This window comes from Thalassophryne amazonica, chromosome 17 (genome assembly GCF_902500255.1).
Source record: "Thalassophryne amazonica chromosome 17, fThaAma1.1, whole genome shotgun sequence".
NCBI classification, from domain to species: domain Eukaryota; kingdom Metazoa; phylum Chordata; class Actinopteri; order Batrachoidiformes; family Batrachoididae; genus Thalassophryne; species Thalassophryne amazonica.
In genome coordinates this window covers 20,012,876-20,029,108 of record NC_047119.1, presented here as the reverse complement: position 1 = coordinate 20,029,108, position 16,233 = coordinate 20,012,876, and the positions used below count along the sequence as shown (strand labels likewise).

At 41.4% G+C, this 16,233-nt stretch overlaps 1 protein-coding gene across 1 annotated transcript in view; it reads left to right on the top strand.

Annotated features, from left to right (window-relative positions):
- Nucleotides 1-15,024, top strand: part of LOC117530063 (zinc finger protein 532-like) — a 25,910-nt gene extending 10,886 nt beyond the window's left edge. The window contains 7 exon segments of the mRNA XM_034192996.1: nucleotides 4,403-6,804; nucleotides 8,641-8,822; nucleotides 10,138-10,314; nucleotides 13,754-13,796; nucleotides 13,798-13,824; nucleotides 13,826-13,918; nucleotides 15,001-15,024. Coding sequence (XP_034048887.1) covers nucleotides 4,420-6,804; nucleotides 8,641-8,822; nucleotides 10,138-10,314; nucleotides 13,754-13,796; nucleotides 13,798-13,824; nucleotides 13,826-13,918; nucleotides 15,001-15,024 — 2,931 coding nt within the window. The 5' untranslated portion in view covers nucleotides 4,403-4,419.
- Nucleotides 15,025-16,233: the final 1,209 nt, after the last annotated feature.

The following is a 16,233-nucleotide window of genomic DNA, read 5'->3' as shown; positions in this document are numbered from 1 at the left end:
TTTTATTGTGGGCAGTCTAAGGCACACCTGTGCACTAATCATGGTGTCTAATCAGCATCTTGATATGGCACACCTGTGAGGTGGGATGGATTATCTCAGCAAAGGAGAAGTGCTCACTATCACAGATTTAGACTGGTTTGTGAACAATATTTGAGGGAAATGGTGATATTGTGTATGTGGAAAAAGTTTTAGATCTTTGAGTTAATCTCATGCAAAATGGGAGCAAAACCAAAAGTGTTGCGTTTATATTTTTGTTGAGTATACATACATACATACATACACACACAGTGCATCGGGAAAGTGGTCACAGCACTTCACTTTTTCCAAATTTTTTATGTTACAGCCTTATTTTCCCTCAAACGTCTACACAAAATACCCCATAGCCCATTTTTACATTTTTTTCAAATTTATTAATTAAAAAAAAACAAAAAACAAAAAAACAAACAACTCGTGTACGTAAGTATTCACAGCCTTTGCAAAAAAGCTCAAAATTGTGCTCAGGTCCATCCTGTTTTCACTGATCATCCTTGAGATGCTTCTACAGCTTAACTGGACTCCACCTGGGGTAAATTCAGTTGATTGGATATGATTTGAAAAGGTACACACCTGTCTACATACGAGGTCTGTGATGAAAAAAGCGGTGCTTTTTATTTTTTCAAAAAATAAATGGATTTGATTCATATGTTTTTACGTCAGACAAGCTTGAACCCTCGTGCGCATGCGTGAGGTTTTTCACGCGTCGGTGACGTCATTCACCTGTGGACAGGCCTTGAGTGAGTAGTGCTCCACCCCGCCCGTCGGAATCTCTTTGTCTGAATAGCCGCTGCGGATGGCGCGCGTTGCTTTATCAACATTTTTTCTGGACCTGTGAGGAATATCAGAGTGGACACTATTTGAGAAATTTAGCTGGTTTTTGGTGAAAAGTTTAACGGCTGATGAGAGATTACGGGGTGTTTCTGTTGGTGTAAGGACTTCCCACAGGGCGGGACGTCGCACAGCGCTTCCAGGCACCGTTGTCGGCCTGTTTCGACCTGAAAACATTCTAATTTAAGGCTTAATTCACCTAGGACGTCGTGAGAGAACAGAGAAGATTCAGAAGAGGCCGGCATGAGGACTTTATGCGGACATTCCACTGTTCAAGGACATTTTGTAATGAAAGATGTGCGCGCAAATTCGCCAAGTCGTTTCCGTGACGACTCGGCGAATCTGTGTGCGCTGCGACAGGAAAAACACCTCCGTGTTGAAAACCATTTGTAAAATTCAGGCAGCTTTTCATGGCTTTCAACAAGTGAGTAACTGAGAAATTGTTTAACAGCTTGGGCATGTTCCAACTTGCCCGTTAAGGTTTCCAACGGAGGTGTTTTTTCCTGTCGCGACCCCCCGCGGTCAGGTCCAGCCCGACATGCGACTCTGCCCGCACGTTCGTTCATTACAAAATGTCCGTTAACAATGGAATGTCTGAATAAACTCCTCATACCGACTTCTTCTGAAAGTTCTCTGTTCTCTGACGACTTACTGGGTCAACAGAGCCTGAAATGTGGAAGTTTTCAACTTGAAACCGCGAGACGCTGCCGCCTCGAAGCGCAGATCGCCGTCAGGCGCCGTGGGCCGACACTACCAGACCAAAATATCTCATCAGCTGTTAAAATTTTTACCGAAAACCAGCTGACTTTATCGAATGGTGTCCACTCAGTTGTGCCTTACAGTTTTTGAAAAAATTTTTATCAAACAAAGCAGCAGTCTCTGAGCCATTCATAAACAATGACAAAATCGACGAGAGGGTGGGCGACTCCTCACTCAAAGACTGCCCACAGGCGAATGACGTAACCGACAGGCGTGAAAAAACTCTTGCATGCCCACGAGGGTTCAAGCATGTCTGATGTAATCACACGTGATTCAAATCCATATGGTTTTTGAAAAAAAAATAAGGTCCGTTGCTTTTATCACAGACCTCGTATAAGGTCCCACAGTTGACAGTGCATGGCAGAGCACAAACCAAGTATGAAGACAAAGGAATTGTCTGTAGACCTCCGAGACAGGATTGTCTCAAGGCACAAATCTGGGGAAGGGTAGAGAAGCATTTCTGCTGCTTTGAAGGTCCCAATGAGCACAGTGGTCTCCATCATCCATAAATGGAAGAAGTTCAGATCCACCAGGACTCTTCCTAGAGCTGGCCAGCCGTCTAAACTGAGCCATAGGGGGAGAAGGGCCTTAGTCAGGGAGGTGACAGAGAGCCCGATGGTCACTCCGTCAGAGCTCCAGCATTCCTCTCTGGAGAGAGGAGAACCTTCCAGAAGAACAACCATCTCTGTAGCAGTCCACCAATCAGGCCTGTATGGTAGAGTGGCCAGATGGAAGCCACTTCTTAGTAAAAGGCACAAGGCAGCCCACCTCGAGTTTGCCAAAAGGCACCTGAAGGACTCTCAGTCCATGAAAATCAAAATTCTCTGGTCTGATGAGACAAAGATTGAACTCTTTGGTGTGAATGCCAGGCTTCATGTTTGGAGGAAACCAGGCACCATCCCTGCAGTGAAGCATGGTGGTGGCATCATCATGCTGTGGGGATGTTTTTCACCAGCAGGAACTGGGAGACTAGTCAGGATTGAGGGAAAGATGAATGCAGCAATGCACAGAGACATCCTGGATGAAAACCTGCTCCAGAGCGCTCTTGACCTCAGACTGGGGCAACGGGTCATCTTTCAGCAGGACAATGACCCTAAGAACACAGCCAAGATATCAAAGGAGTGGCTTCAGGACAACTCTGTGAATGTCCTTGAGTGGCCCAGGCAGAGCCCACACCTGAATCTGATTGAACATCGCTGGAGAGATCTGAAAATGGCTGTGCACAGATGCTCCCCATCCAGCCTGATGGAGCTTGAGAGGTGCTGCAAAGAGGAATGAACAAAACTGCCCAAAGCTGTTGGCATCATGTTCAAGAAGACTTGAGGCTGTAATTGCTGCCAAAGGTGCATCAACAAAGTATTGAGCAAAGGATGTGAATACTTGTTGTACATGTGAATTCTTACTTTTTTATTTTTAATAAATTTGCCAAAAAAATGATGTTGTCATTATGGGGTGTTGTGAGTAGAAATTCAAAGGAAAAAAAGAATTTACTCCATTTTGGAATAAGACTATAACATAACAAAATGTGGAAAAAAAGAAGCTCTGTGAACACTTTCCAGATGCACTCTATATGCTCACTCCCACTGTGGGTGTCAATATGGCATCTGGCATGATGTTAGCTAAATTTTCTCCAGCACATGGCACTGAACATTGTTTCCAACATTCCTCATATTGTTTTTCGCATGCTTTTATTTAACATGTCTGTAAAATCGACCAAGACAAAAACAACTAAACGTTATGAGTTATTATTAACGTTATGAGAATTTGTCTGCATGTGAGCAGGCATTCCCTTCATGGTGCTGTGGCTTCTGAGAGCAACCAGTAAATTGTTTATTCAATGTCACTGATTGAAAAGATGAAACTCCATCCATGTGACTTTTACTATTTTCCATTTGTAAACTACTTAATCTTGGCCAGAAAATAATTTATATAGGAGTTGAGTTACCTATATGTGGACTTGGACTTGATACCTCAACATGTTTCCTGTCTGTGTCCTTGGATAAAACAATCTGTATTGTCCCAGTCATCCCAGCTGCAAATGGGTACCAGACTTGCAATGGACTGATGCCCCATCCAGGGGGGGTCAAAGGCTCTATAATTTTCAGCTGCCCTTCATTTTGGAAATATTAAATATAAACGGCATGTGGCAGATCTAACACGGCATCCACATTATTGTACTGCCTTGCTTCTGCCAGCTATTTTTTTTACTTCATCATCATGTGTCGAAGCATTTGTTGGGACCAAGAGAACAGACATCCATGTAGAAAACCACATTTCAATAATTTCAATAATAATAATAATTCATAATTCATTAATTCAATAATTCATTCTAATTTAATTCCTGAGATATGGTCATCAATGTATTTTAGACAGTGACCTATAATTTGACCTTGACCTTAGACCTTAATATGAACTGTATTGTGAGAGGCCAGTCCACTGAGTTTACCCACCATGTTTGATTGAAATTGCTCTTTGTGTTTTGAAGATATTGCTGTGGCCAAACAAACAGACAGAAGCAAACGTGGCCTTTGTAATAGCCTTTATTTGCGCCATGAGAATGATATTGTTAATTTATTATCTCTGCTCTGTTTTATCATTGTAGAAATAGTGAAATTATATGGACGCTTAGTATTTTGAAAAGTACAGTAACTCATCATATGACTACTTGTAGTTAGTATCGCTTCTTAATACATTAATATGGAGATAGAAATACACACTGCTAAAGCGCTTACATTACTCCTTATTCTTCTATTTGTTCTATTTCTAAGGTGGTCTCATCAGAATCGGACCAAGACCATGAGCGATATGAAGACGCCAGATTTTGACGACCTGCTGGCAGCCTTCGATATCCCCGACATGGTGGATCCAAAAACTGCTATTGAATCTGGCCACCATGATGAACATGAGATCCATCTCAAACAAGCCAGCATTGAGGTGACTTCGAATGAAGATGAGGCTCACAATGCCTCAACAGGACACGATGTTGCCGTTAGTGTCATTGTCAAGAATACCCGAAACACAGATAATATTGAGCATGGTGGAACCATATCAGAAAAGAACAATCCTCGCCACCCTGCAGGCAGTTTGGATAATGGACTTCATAATGGAATTCTTCCAGTCATGCCATCTAGTAATCATTACACCAAGAATGGTTGGAAAGCACCAAGAAAGGAAGGCCACCCAGCTGACAAATCAGCATCTACATTCAATCAGTTCAGCCCCATCTCCAGTGCTGAAGAGTTTGATGATGATGAAAAGATTGAAGTAGATGACCCTTTGGATAAGCAGGGTGGTCAGTCATTCTTTAGACCTGCTACAAAAACAGAGGCACAAAATCCGAAATCTCTTGTTTCAGTGGACAATGTTTCAAAGTCCAAAGTAAATGGAAACCTAAAACCTGATCAAAACAACAACAGTGACACTCTGGTAGGTTCCAAGTTCAGTCTTACTCCTCAAACAAGGACCCCTGAGAAGGAATCCAAATTAACTGTTGTCAAGGCTCACAGACAAGAGGACACCAACCTTGGAGAGCCATCAGGGCTTAGTAATGTGTCGACATCTGTAAGACACATCAAAGCAAAGTCCTCCATGAAGCTCCCCTCTTGTACAACAGCAATAGCATCCCTCAGTTCCAGAAAAGCTAACACTGCAGACTGTGGGCTCTCAGATTCTTCTTTAACACCGAATGAATCTGTGCATGACAGTCCTCAGCCGAAGGACAGTGAAAATCCCAATGCTCCAGAGAAGTCTCACAAACAAGAGCCAACACTGGAGTCTGCAAAGAAGCTACCAACAAAACCAGATAGTCCATCTAGTGTCACCAGTGAGGGAAGCAGCAAAGGATCACCCATCTCAAGCACCGACACCACTCCAGTCATCCCAAAGGTCCGTATTAAAACAATCAAGACCTCATCAGGCCACATTAAACGCACAGTCACCAGAGTTGTACCATCGTTTGAGGCCGAACGCCTGAAAAAAGCAGAGCATCCTAATAATCCATCTGTTATGGCTTCATCCATGCTTTCTTCTCCTACCTCCAATCCGGTATTATCGTCTCCCACAAGACCCTCTCTGCCAACCGCACTGGTAGCCACCACTGGAGGTTCTTCATTGGAAATTACAAAGCAGATGACCATCAAACCTGTGGCGACAGCCTTTCTGCCCGTCTCAGCTGTCAAGACAGCAGGTTCTCAAGTCATCAACCTGAAGCTAGCTAACAACACCACCGTCAAAGCAACAGTCATCCCTGCTGCCTCAGTGCAGAGTGCCAGCAGTGCCATCCTGAAAGCCGCTAATGCCATCCAACAACAAACTGTAATGGTGTCTGCCTCCAGTCTGGCTAATGCCAAACTCGTGCCAAAGACAATCCACATTAGTAACATTAATCTACTGCCTCAGACAGTCTCCTCTGCTACCTGTGAACTCCAACAGGTCCGATCGTCTACAAAACTGTCTCTGCATCAACAACCACAGCAGCAAGTCAAACATCACACAGGTCTTCCTGGTCAGACCTCAAAGAAAGTCTCCAAAGTTCAGGTGTTTGGCAGCTCTCAAAGTTCTGTGGTGGATGCTTTTAATAAAATACTAAGCAGCATAAATCCAGTCCCTGTGTACGTACCCAATCTCTCCCCTCCAACCTCAGCGTGTATCTCCTTACCTTCTCGTGGCTACAAGTGTTTAGAATGTGGAGATTCCTTTGCACTTGAGAAAAGCCTAACTCACCACTATGAACGTCGCAGCGTGCGCATCGAGGTCACCTGCAATCACTGCGCCGAAAATCTTGTGTTCTACAACAAATGCAGCCTCTTGACTCATGCCAGGGGCCACAAGGACAAGGGGGTGGTCATGCAGTGTTCACACCTAATCCTGAAACCCATCCCTGCAGATCAGATGATAACCACAACACCCCCGATAAGCTCGCTCAGCTGCACTAGTACCACCTCTGTCTCCCAAACACGTGCAGCCACAGGTCAAAACCAAGGGAAAGTGTCTGGTGGAGGTTCACAAGCTGCAGTGATATCAGTGCCGGGCAGCACTCCTCTCGTGGCAGCCATGCCCTTGGAGGATGATGCATCGAAGCTTTGCAGGCACAGCCTCAAGTGCTTGGAGTGTAATGAAATATTTCAGGATGACAGCTCTCTGGCCATGCACTATCAACAGGCACCAGAGACCAGTGGACAGGTGGGGTACAAGTGTGTGTGCACGGTGTGAAAAACGACTTATTGTGGTTCAATGAAATGTACAGCAGTTTGAATAGAAGACAAGTCTGACTACTGCTGTTTATATTGATTTGTATAAAACACAAAAGTCAAAAGTGCAATTTAAAGACACTACAAATTTAAGGTTAGTTAAATGTGTTAGTCATGAAAAACAGTCTTCATTTGTACTATCACATAATGAGGGCTTATTTCTGCAAAGACATGGTAGTTGTGTTTTTCAAACATTTTTATTGCAAGACATTGAATACAGTAGTTATGTTCACTTTGGTTCTACAAGTAGCATACATGCTAACCAACCCCGCACTGACTTTAGCCTTTAAATATGAAATTCAAAAAACAGTGTGATCCCAGGTTATTCAATTGTGTTTCACTGTTTCAACCCCATATCCTCTGGCACATTTTGAAGAATTTGTTTTGAATCATTCAGTGACATACTGAGGTTTCATTTAGCACAGCTTGTGATGTCTTCCTTTTGATATGTACTCTGGAATAATGTTCAAAATAGGTTTCTAAATACTAAATAAGAGTGGTATGTTGAGTTTATGTAACTAATTTACAGAACTGTGCAGACATTTTGGCACTATCCCCAACCATGCATTATATCATTATTTTTTATTTTGCATGCGGTTATGGTCTTCTGAAAAATGTTTCAAACAGGTTTCTAAATACACTAAAGGTGTGTTTGAAGTCACTGTAACTAATTTGTAGATTTGATGAAAACTTTAGGCACTATCCCCAATCACATGTTCTGTCTATTGTTTCATTCCAGATTAAGGACCCCTTCACACATAGTGCGAATTTGGTCGAATTGCGCATGAAGTGCACATGAAGCAGGAATCGTATGCAATACATGTAAAATCGTAGCTGTCTCCAACGCCTCGTACACCTGTTGCTACAACTATTTGCGCACATCAGAGGCTGAAAGACAGAGTGTGCGCTGTGAGAGCCCATCGAACCCTCTCGTGGCAGGTGTCGGACAAATTCCAGGCGACACGCATGAACATCTAACACCGGTTGCATGGCACTTAGAAAATGTGTGGCCAGTCACACTATTAATACGACAACAGCAGATGATCACTGTGGAGCTGGATGTGAAATTTGTCTAAGGGCCCCACGAGTGTGGCTTTGCAAACAGACACAGTGACATGTTGGTGTGTACGCTGAACTGACAGGGAGTCTGTCCACCAACAGGAGTGGTTGTGGAGATCTGTGATTCTGGACGTCACGACTGGGAAACACGAACCGTGTTTGGACGGACATTACCTAACAGCTGCCCACTGTGACGCACGAGTGTCTGCTTGCTGTCCTCACGTGGATATACATAAAAACATATATCGCTGTTGCAGTGGGCTGAGGCGAGTGTGCGCACGGCCCGCACATTGACAGGCTGCCCCCCAGGTGAAATGGACAGTCAGATCATAACCCGCAGCGGGCTATCTGACTGTCACGTCACGCACGTGAGCTGTGTTCCACATGACGCGGTGTCTGTCCTGCGTCGCGCCGTCCACAAGACACGTGTGTCAGCAGGACACGCGTGCAGGGCCGGCTGGACACACTGCCAGCAGATGTGATCATGATAAGAGCGCCCTGCTTCTCGTTCATGTCATTTCATGACTGTACGTTTGTGGTACACTCATACGCACCACTCATACGCACCTTCGCTCTCCCAGGTATATTTACATTGGTTGTGTATCTGCAGGTGTGAAACCTCTGTAGGTGTGAAACTCATTGTAACTTGGGTGATTGAAAGCTTGAACATGTTTAGTATTAAAATTCCTCTTTTCTTTCCCTGTTGTAGCAAACATGTACTATCTGCCAAATGCTTCTTCCGAATCAGTGCAGCTTTTTGTCACACCAGCGAATTCATCAGCACAAGTCACCATACATTTGCCCTGAGTGCGGTGCCAGCTGTCGCTCTGTCCACTTCCAGTCACACGTCACTAAAAACTGCCTGCATTACACACGGAGAGTCGGCTATCGGTCAGTATGTATGTGAATAAGTACATAAATAGCATTATTAGCAGGCATTTTAGTCACTGTTCAAGGTCTCATGCAGTATGTGCTATTGTACTAAAAATGTTGACTAAAATCCATGTAACTTCTAAACTGTCTCTAATGATGTGAAACTTTAGAGTTTAGACCTGAAGTAAGTAACAAGACTTTTAACTGTTCAGTGGCATTTTTATTCAAATGATTACAGTGTATAGGCTGTTCTAGAATGGGGCTCATGAGGCTTTTTCGATTGTTCTGGCTGTAAGCTTGCAAATTCGCAAATATGTCTTGTCAGAGGGATCATTGTCACAATTTTTAATCAAGAATTGCTGTGTGATGCAACAATACATATGTGTAGTAAACACTTGACATTTACGTTATATTTCTACGTTTACTCACCACTATATAATTACATCCCCATAAAGCCCCACCAAGAAAAAATCCTCTGGAGCCGCCACTGTTAGTTTCATTTCTATTGCTACTGATTACATGTTGGTGTGCTCCAGATCCAGATTCTTCATTTTTCGTTAGTAATTCTCAGCGAATGAGAGCAGTGCCCGTGACCGGAATGATGATGCTAGTCGGAAAACACTAGGAGGCGATGTTGCACATTAAGTGATGGCATGACAACTATGGCTACTTGAATGTTCTAGATAACAGAATACTGTGTAAAAGATTTAAACACATTAACTGACTCTATCATTTTTGAAAAATGTTGAAAAACACCTGTCTCAAATTTCTAAATAAATATTAACATATGAAATCTGCAGTACTTGTCACTTTTAAAAATAAAACTTTTTTTGTTTGCTTTTTTTAAGGTGCTCATCTGCAATTTGTTGAAAAATGGAGTTGCATTTCATAATTAGTTTATACAACCATTATATTTTTGAGTAATCACAAGCAGCATCTTTGTGATGTCTTACTGAGACACCACTAACAAAAAAATGTTTGTTTTTGTAATTATTATTATTTGTAAAAGAAATTTGCAGTGTGAAAATTTATCAGATTCTTTGATTAAATGAAAAAAGTCACATGTGATTGATTGTACTTGGAAGAGGAATGTTGCCATATTTGAAATAAATTTCCTGTTGACCCACTGATAAAATTGTCAACCATTAAGTCATCAAAGTAATCTGATAACTTGCAAATGTAAATGCAATGAAGAGTCGTAACACTGTCACAAATTTTACATTATGAATACAGTGTCATAGATTACAACTTTAAAATGCAAATCTGTATCCACAAAAGCACATCAATTTTGGGACTAATTCCGCTCTGGGTGCCCTCTCTCTTTACCCTTTAGCTGCATTCACTGTAGTGTGATCTTCGCTGATGTTGCTACACTGAAATCCCACGTCCAGAGTACTCACTGTGAGATCTTCTATAAATGTCCAATCTGCCCCATGGCCTTCAAGTCTGCACCAGGAGCACACTCACATGCCTACACCCAGCATCCAGGAGTGAAGGCCGGAGAGCCCAAGTAGGTCTTCACACGCTGTAGACACAGTTCAGTGTACAAATTGGTCTTTTAGTCACGTGTTAACTACTCAATCCCTTTCCATCACACACATGCATGTAAATGTTATCCAATATCCACATCCAATTCTTTTTGCTGCTTCCCCCAAACATCCTCCCTGCTTCATCAGTAACAGGATTTAGAGGATTTTAGACATGGTGGCTTTACATTGGGTTGTTTTGTTCCGATGTGTCTCAGATTAGGTGTTCACATTGTGTTCTTTTAGCTCTGCCAGTGCTTTGAACTTTAAGCTAAATAGCTCTTTCCGTATCTCTCGGGTTCATTTGTTCGTATAAAAGTCAAAGTGTTACAAAGTACTAATTATACGCAATAAAACTATAAATGCAACGCTTTTGTTTTTGTTCCCAAACTGAAACATTATCTTTGATAACTGCTAATCCGCAAAGTTAAAGGTAAATGTGATAACAGTCAACTGCTAAAAGATTTAGCTGAAGTTAGCGCTAACTAGTACTTTTTATTATATTAATTTTGTTTATGTGGAGGAGTACAACTGTAATCACAGTCAGATATGAGGATAATGTTAGCAAGTGGCTTCCTATGTAGATCTGTTAGCATTTCACCTAAACATCAGTTTAATAGTTTGTGTTTAACAATGAGAAGTTTGACAATATTCTGCTGTCCGCTAAGTAACATTAGTACAAAATAATCTATAAGCTCTAACAGGAACAGATGTATGATTTTAGGGTTTGCAAACATTTTTGACCATTACACTTTATTTTAAAAATGTTAGAGATGTCAAAGTTAGCTGAACTACATTTAGCGGAAGCAAATCGGTCCACTAAAAGTTCTCAAAGTTAGCTGACAGCTAACACACTAATGGGACAAAAAAAAAAAAAAAAATAGCTTAGCTAATAACCTGTTACCGTATTAGCGGAAATGTACCCATCACTGCCACTTTTCATGCACTGAAGTAAAAAAATCTAAGACTTCATCTGTGCACACAAAAGGCTTATTTCTTTCAACACAATCTTGTGAACAAAATTTGACAGAAAGAAGCCTTTTGTGAGCATATAAGCAGAATTGAGACTTTTACTTCAACTCATCCACCCTTTTCAGGTTTCAAATCCCGCAAAACCTCTGAGAGGTCGCCGCGCTGCGAGATGTCAGTAACATTGAGAACTGCATTGAGACACTCTGATCAGGCTGCACGTTAACCGCGACACACGGACAACAACATTAACATCGCAACATTAAACTATTTTTATTTGTGCCTAAAACTCTCGTGAATATATTCTCTGGGTTTTTAGATGTTGTTATTGCGTTTGTTTTATGTAAGCATGCGAGAATCACAGGCTGTCTCTCCATTATTTTCAGTGGGAGCTGTTGTGAGCTACAATCCCTGGCAAAAATTATGGAATCACTGGCCTCGGATGATGTTCATTCAGTTGTTTAATTTGTGGAAAAAAAGCAGATCACAGACATGACACAAAACTAAAGTCATTTCAAATGGCAACTTTCTGGCTTTAAGAAACACTATAAGAAATCAAGAAAAAAAGATTGTGACAGTCAGTAACGGTTACTTTTTTAGACCAAGCAGAGGAAAAAAATATGGAATCACTCAATTCTGAGGAATAAATTATGGAATCACCCTGTAAATTTCCATCCCCCAAACTAAAACCTGCATCAAATCAGATCTGCTCGTTGACATTGACCCTATGCCATGACATTGATCCTATGTGTCTTTTTGCAAGGAACGTTTTCACAGTTTTTGCTCTATGGCAAGATGCATTATCATCTTGAAAAATGATTTCATCATCCCCAAACTTCCTTTCAATTGTCCAAAATATCAACGTAAACTTGTGCATTTATTGATGATGTAATGACAGCCATCTCCCCAGTGCCTTTACCTGACATGCAGCCCCATATCATCAATGACTGTGGAAATTTAGATGTTCTCTTCAGGCAATCATCTTTATAAATCTCATTGGAACGGCACCAAACAAAAGTTCCAGCATCATCACCTTGCCCAATGCAGATTTGAGATTCATCACTGAATATCACTTTCATCCAGTCATCCACAGTCCACGATTGCTTTTCCTTAGCCCATTGTAACCTTGTTTTTTTCTGTTTAGGTGTTAATGATGGCTTTCGTTTAGCTTTTCTGTATGTAAATCCCATTTCCTTTAGGCGGTTTCTTACAGTTCAGTTATAGACGTTGACTCCAGTTTCCTCCCATTCGTTCCTCATTTGTTTTGTTGTGCATTTTTGGATTTTTGAGACATATTGCTTTAAGTTTTCTGTCTTGATGCTTTGATGTCTTCCTTGGTCTACCAGTATGTTTGCCTTTAACAACCTTCCCATGTTTTTTGTATTTGGTCCAGAGTTTAGAAACAGCTGACTGTGAACAACCAACATCTTTTGCAACATTGCATGATGATTTACTCTCTTTTAAGAGTTTGATAATCCTCTCCTTTGTTTCAACTGACATCTCTTGTGTTGGAGCCATGATTCATGTCAGTCCACTTGGTGCAACAGCTCTCCAAGGTGTGATCACTCCTTTTTAGATGCAGACTAATGAGCAGATCTGATATGATGCAGGTGTTAGTTTTGGGAATGAAAATTTACAGGGTGATTCATAATTTTTTTCCTCAGAATTGAGTGATTCCATATTTTTTTCCTCTGCTTGGTCTAAAAAAGTAACCGTTACTGACTGCTACAATCTTTTTTTCTTGATTTCTTATAGTGTTTCTTAAAGCCAGAAAGTTGCCATTTGAAATGACTTTAGTTTTGTGTCATGTGTGTGATCTGCTTTTTTTCTACAAAATTAAACAACTGAATGAACATCCTCCAAGGCTGGTGATTCCATAATTTTTGCCAGGGGTTGTATGCTCGCTCCCTGATCATGTCGTTCTGGGGGGAAGTGAAGTTTGCTCTTTAACGTCTTTACTATTGTTCTTTACAACACTGTTTTGTCCTCTTTGTTCCAGACTAATATATATAATATGTCTGAAATTCGGTTTCCATTTATTAAATTCCACGCAGATTAAACGTAGCAGACACGGATTATTCGTTATAATCGTTTTAGCAAGTTTTCAGGGTATCATGCAGCAGTCTCTTATTAACGTGATGAAAAGCATAAAAAATTACATTTTTGTAGTATAATATTCATTTACAATTGTCATCATGTGGATTCTCTATGTTGTTTTGACTGCAGCGACTCTCTGGCGCGCAAGGGATTATGGGATACATGAAAACCCTGGATGGAATTTGCATTTATTTATTTTTCACCATACATGTGTTGTACAAAGACCATATTTCTTGTAAGGATCTTGGATACCATAAATACTTTGATTTTCCAGACGAGGTCACATTTTTCTTTTTCTTGTACACTAATTAAATCTTGTGATGTTTCATGGACAACCAGTTCCTTCTGATCTTTCAGGGTAATCTATAAGTGTTCCATGTGCGACACCGTATTCACCCCTGCAGTCGCTGCTGTACACCCACTTCGACCCAGCACGTCATCAACCATAAGGTTTCCGTGTTCAAATGCCCTGACTGTGCGATGTACTACGCGCAGAAGCAGCTTATGTTGGATCATATCAAGGTAGGCAAAGAAAGACTGTCAAAGTCGCACCTCTTAATCACAGATAACTTTTTAATGTATCCCAACTTAGTTTATTAGTAAATCTGGTTTAACCTTAAATTAAATTTGGACATAAGCCTCTGGTATCAAATTAATAGTTATGCATCACTGTAGCAGAGGCTATTTCTCTAAGACTGCAAGGGAACAGCTAAAATGTCAAAAAATTAAATGGTCAAATATGTACAGTTGTGTAAACATTTCATTGACTACAAATGCGTTACAACACGTTTATCTCAAAGATGAGTTCATTCAGAATCAGCTACTTAGCCCAAATCAACTGACTCAATTTTGTTAATTTCTCATACATTCCCATTGCGTCAATGCCATAGATGTCAAAAATCATTTTCTTATATGATCTATGGTCAATGCATTTGCCCTAAGAAGCGAACATCCATTTACTTTAATGGGACTGCACGGAACAGTTTTTTCATTGCCTCGAAAACATCACGGTTATTAGATAAATGCCATGATTTTGTCGCACCCACAGACGCTCAGCATTTCTGGGTAGTGAATGGAGGCTGCAGGCTGCTAGAATGCTGAGCTTCCACATGATGATTAGAGGATCAGTCAAAAGGCTGAATCCTTTGGTGGCACCTATTTGAGATATACACCCGTCACTTAAAGGACATTTTGCATGTTATTTAATGTCACGATTAGCAACACAACATCAGACTATTCATGATGTAAGTCTATATGCGGTAATAATTAGTGGTTGCTGATGTATTGTATTGCTATTTATCCCACTCGCTCAGTGAGTTAGCAGGTTCTTTTCTAGAAAACGTCTTACTCGGCATTGCTCGTCATTGCTCAGCATGTGACTTACATTTTACGAAAAGCAGAAACATCCCGATAGCTGACAGAGTGAAATGAACGCTGCTACTTCCAATAATGAAGCTTCTGAGCTTTCAATCAAAAGTGATGGCTCAGATTTACAGAGGATGTACAGAGAGGAGATGACACACTTCACCCTGAAACTCTTAATTTTTTTAAGTCTGTTGGATTTTGGATTCTAACATGTGCTGACTCTGCTGCCTGTTTCACAGGACGCTAATTTACTGTTGCTGTGAACGTGCACGTGGAATGTCTCCACGACGCTGTTTTTTGCAGGCTGCCTGACTAGGGATGGGTATTGATAAGAATTAGCGATATCAATACCAATAACAATTCCGCTTATCTATCCGATTCCTTATCGGTTCCCTTATCGATACTGCTTGTGAATTTTCTGTGTAATAAAAGTAGGCTTTACAGGTTTTCTATGTCAACAACATTTTATTGAGTCTTAAAGTAAATAATATGAAAATGGTCACTGGATCCTTAAACGGTCCCATTTTTAAGTTATAAAATACATCTATCAACTGTTTCAGAAGGTCATAACAGGTCAGTTTAACATAAAGGGTATATATTACTAGCAAACATAATCTCTTTAGGGTTTTAGCGGGGAAAATTAAGATCAAGCGAAATAAAACAAAGAACCAACAAGCCAGCGGAGCGAAGCACTGCTTCACTGGTTCATGCTTCAAAGTGGAGTCGCGCTGCAGAAGCGGCTGATTACAGAGCCGCTGCAGGGTCTGTAATCAACGTAGAGATGATCATTTTCCCGACAAACACCCTGAAAAACAGTGGCCACTCTGAAGGACCGATAAGGGAATCGTTAAGCAAAAAACTATTGATATCGGTGGATCGAATCATTTCTTAATGATACCCAAAAAGAACCGGTTCTCGATACCCAACCCTATGCCTGACTATGCAATGTATTTCTTAGATTGGAAAAACGTCAGAATATGTTTATTTTCAGGAAAGATGGACTTTCTATTTCATGTGCCAGAATTGTGAGAGAACTTTGTGAGGAGTTGACGCGTAGCTGGTGTGGGACATTGTTCATTGGCTGGCGATCCGAACTCCCAGGTGGCCACTGCCTCCGCGTGTCGGACCTGGTACTGCTGGCGAGGAACAAAAACTCAATTAAACGTGGGTGCGTCTGCACCCAGCAATCTGCACGGCAGGGAAGCTACCTCCACCTCTCGTTGGAGAAAAAGTCTGTTATCACTCACAAAAATCACAAAAAGGGCTTTCTATCAAGCAGTCAGGCTGAGGATATTACCTTTCAGGTAGAACGATATCTCGGCAAAGAGGTGGAGATGACGTCTTGCTGATATACCGAGCAGATCAGGATGAGTGTGACAGCTGTCACAGGTGATGAGTGTCAGCTGTCACCCCGGCTGCCTCCTGTGAGGCGGCAGCGCCCTCTGGTGCCTGGAGCCCGCACTCCAGCAGGG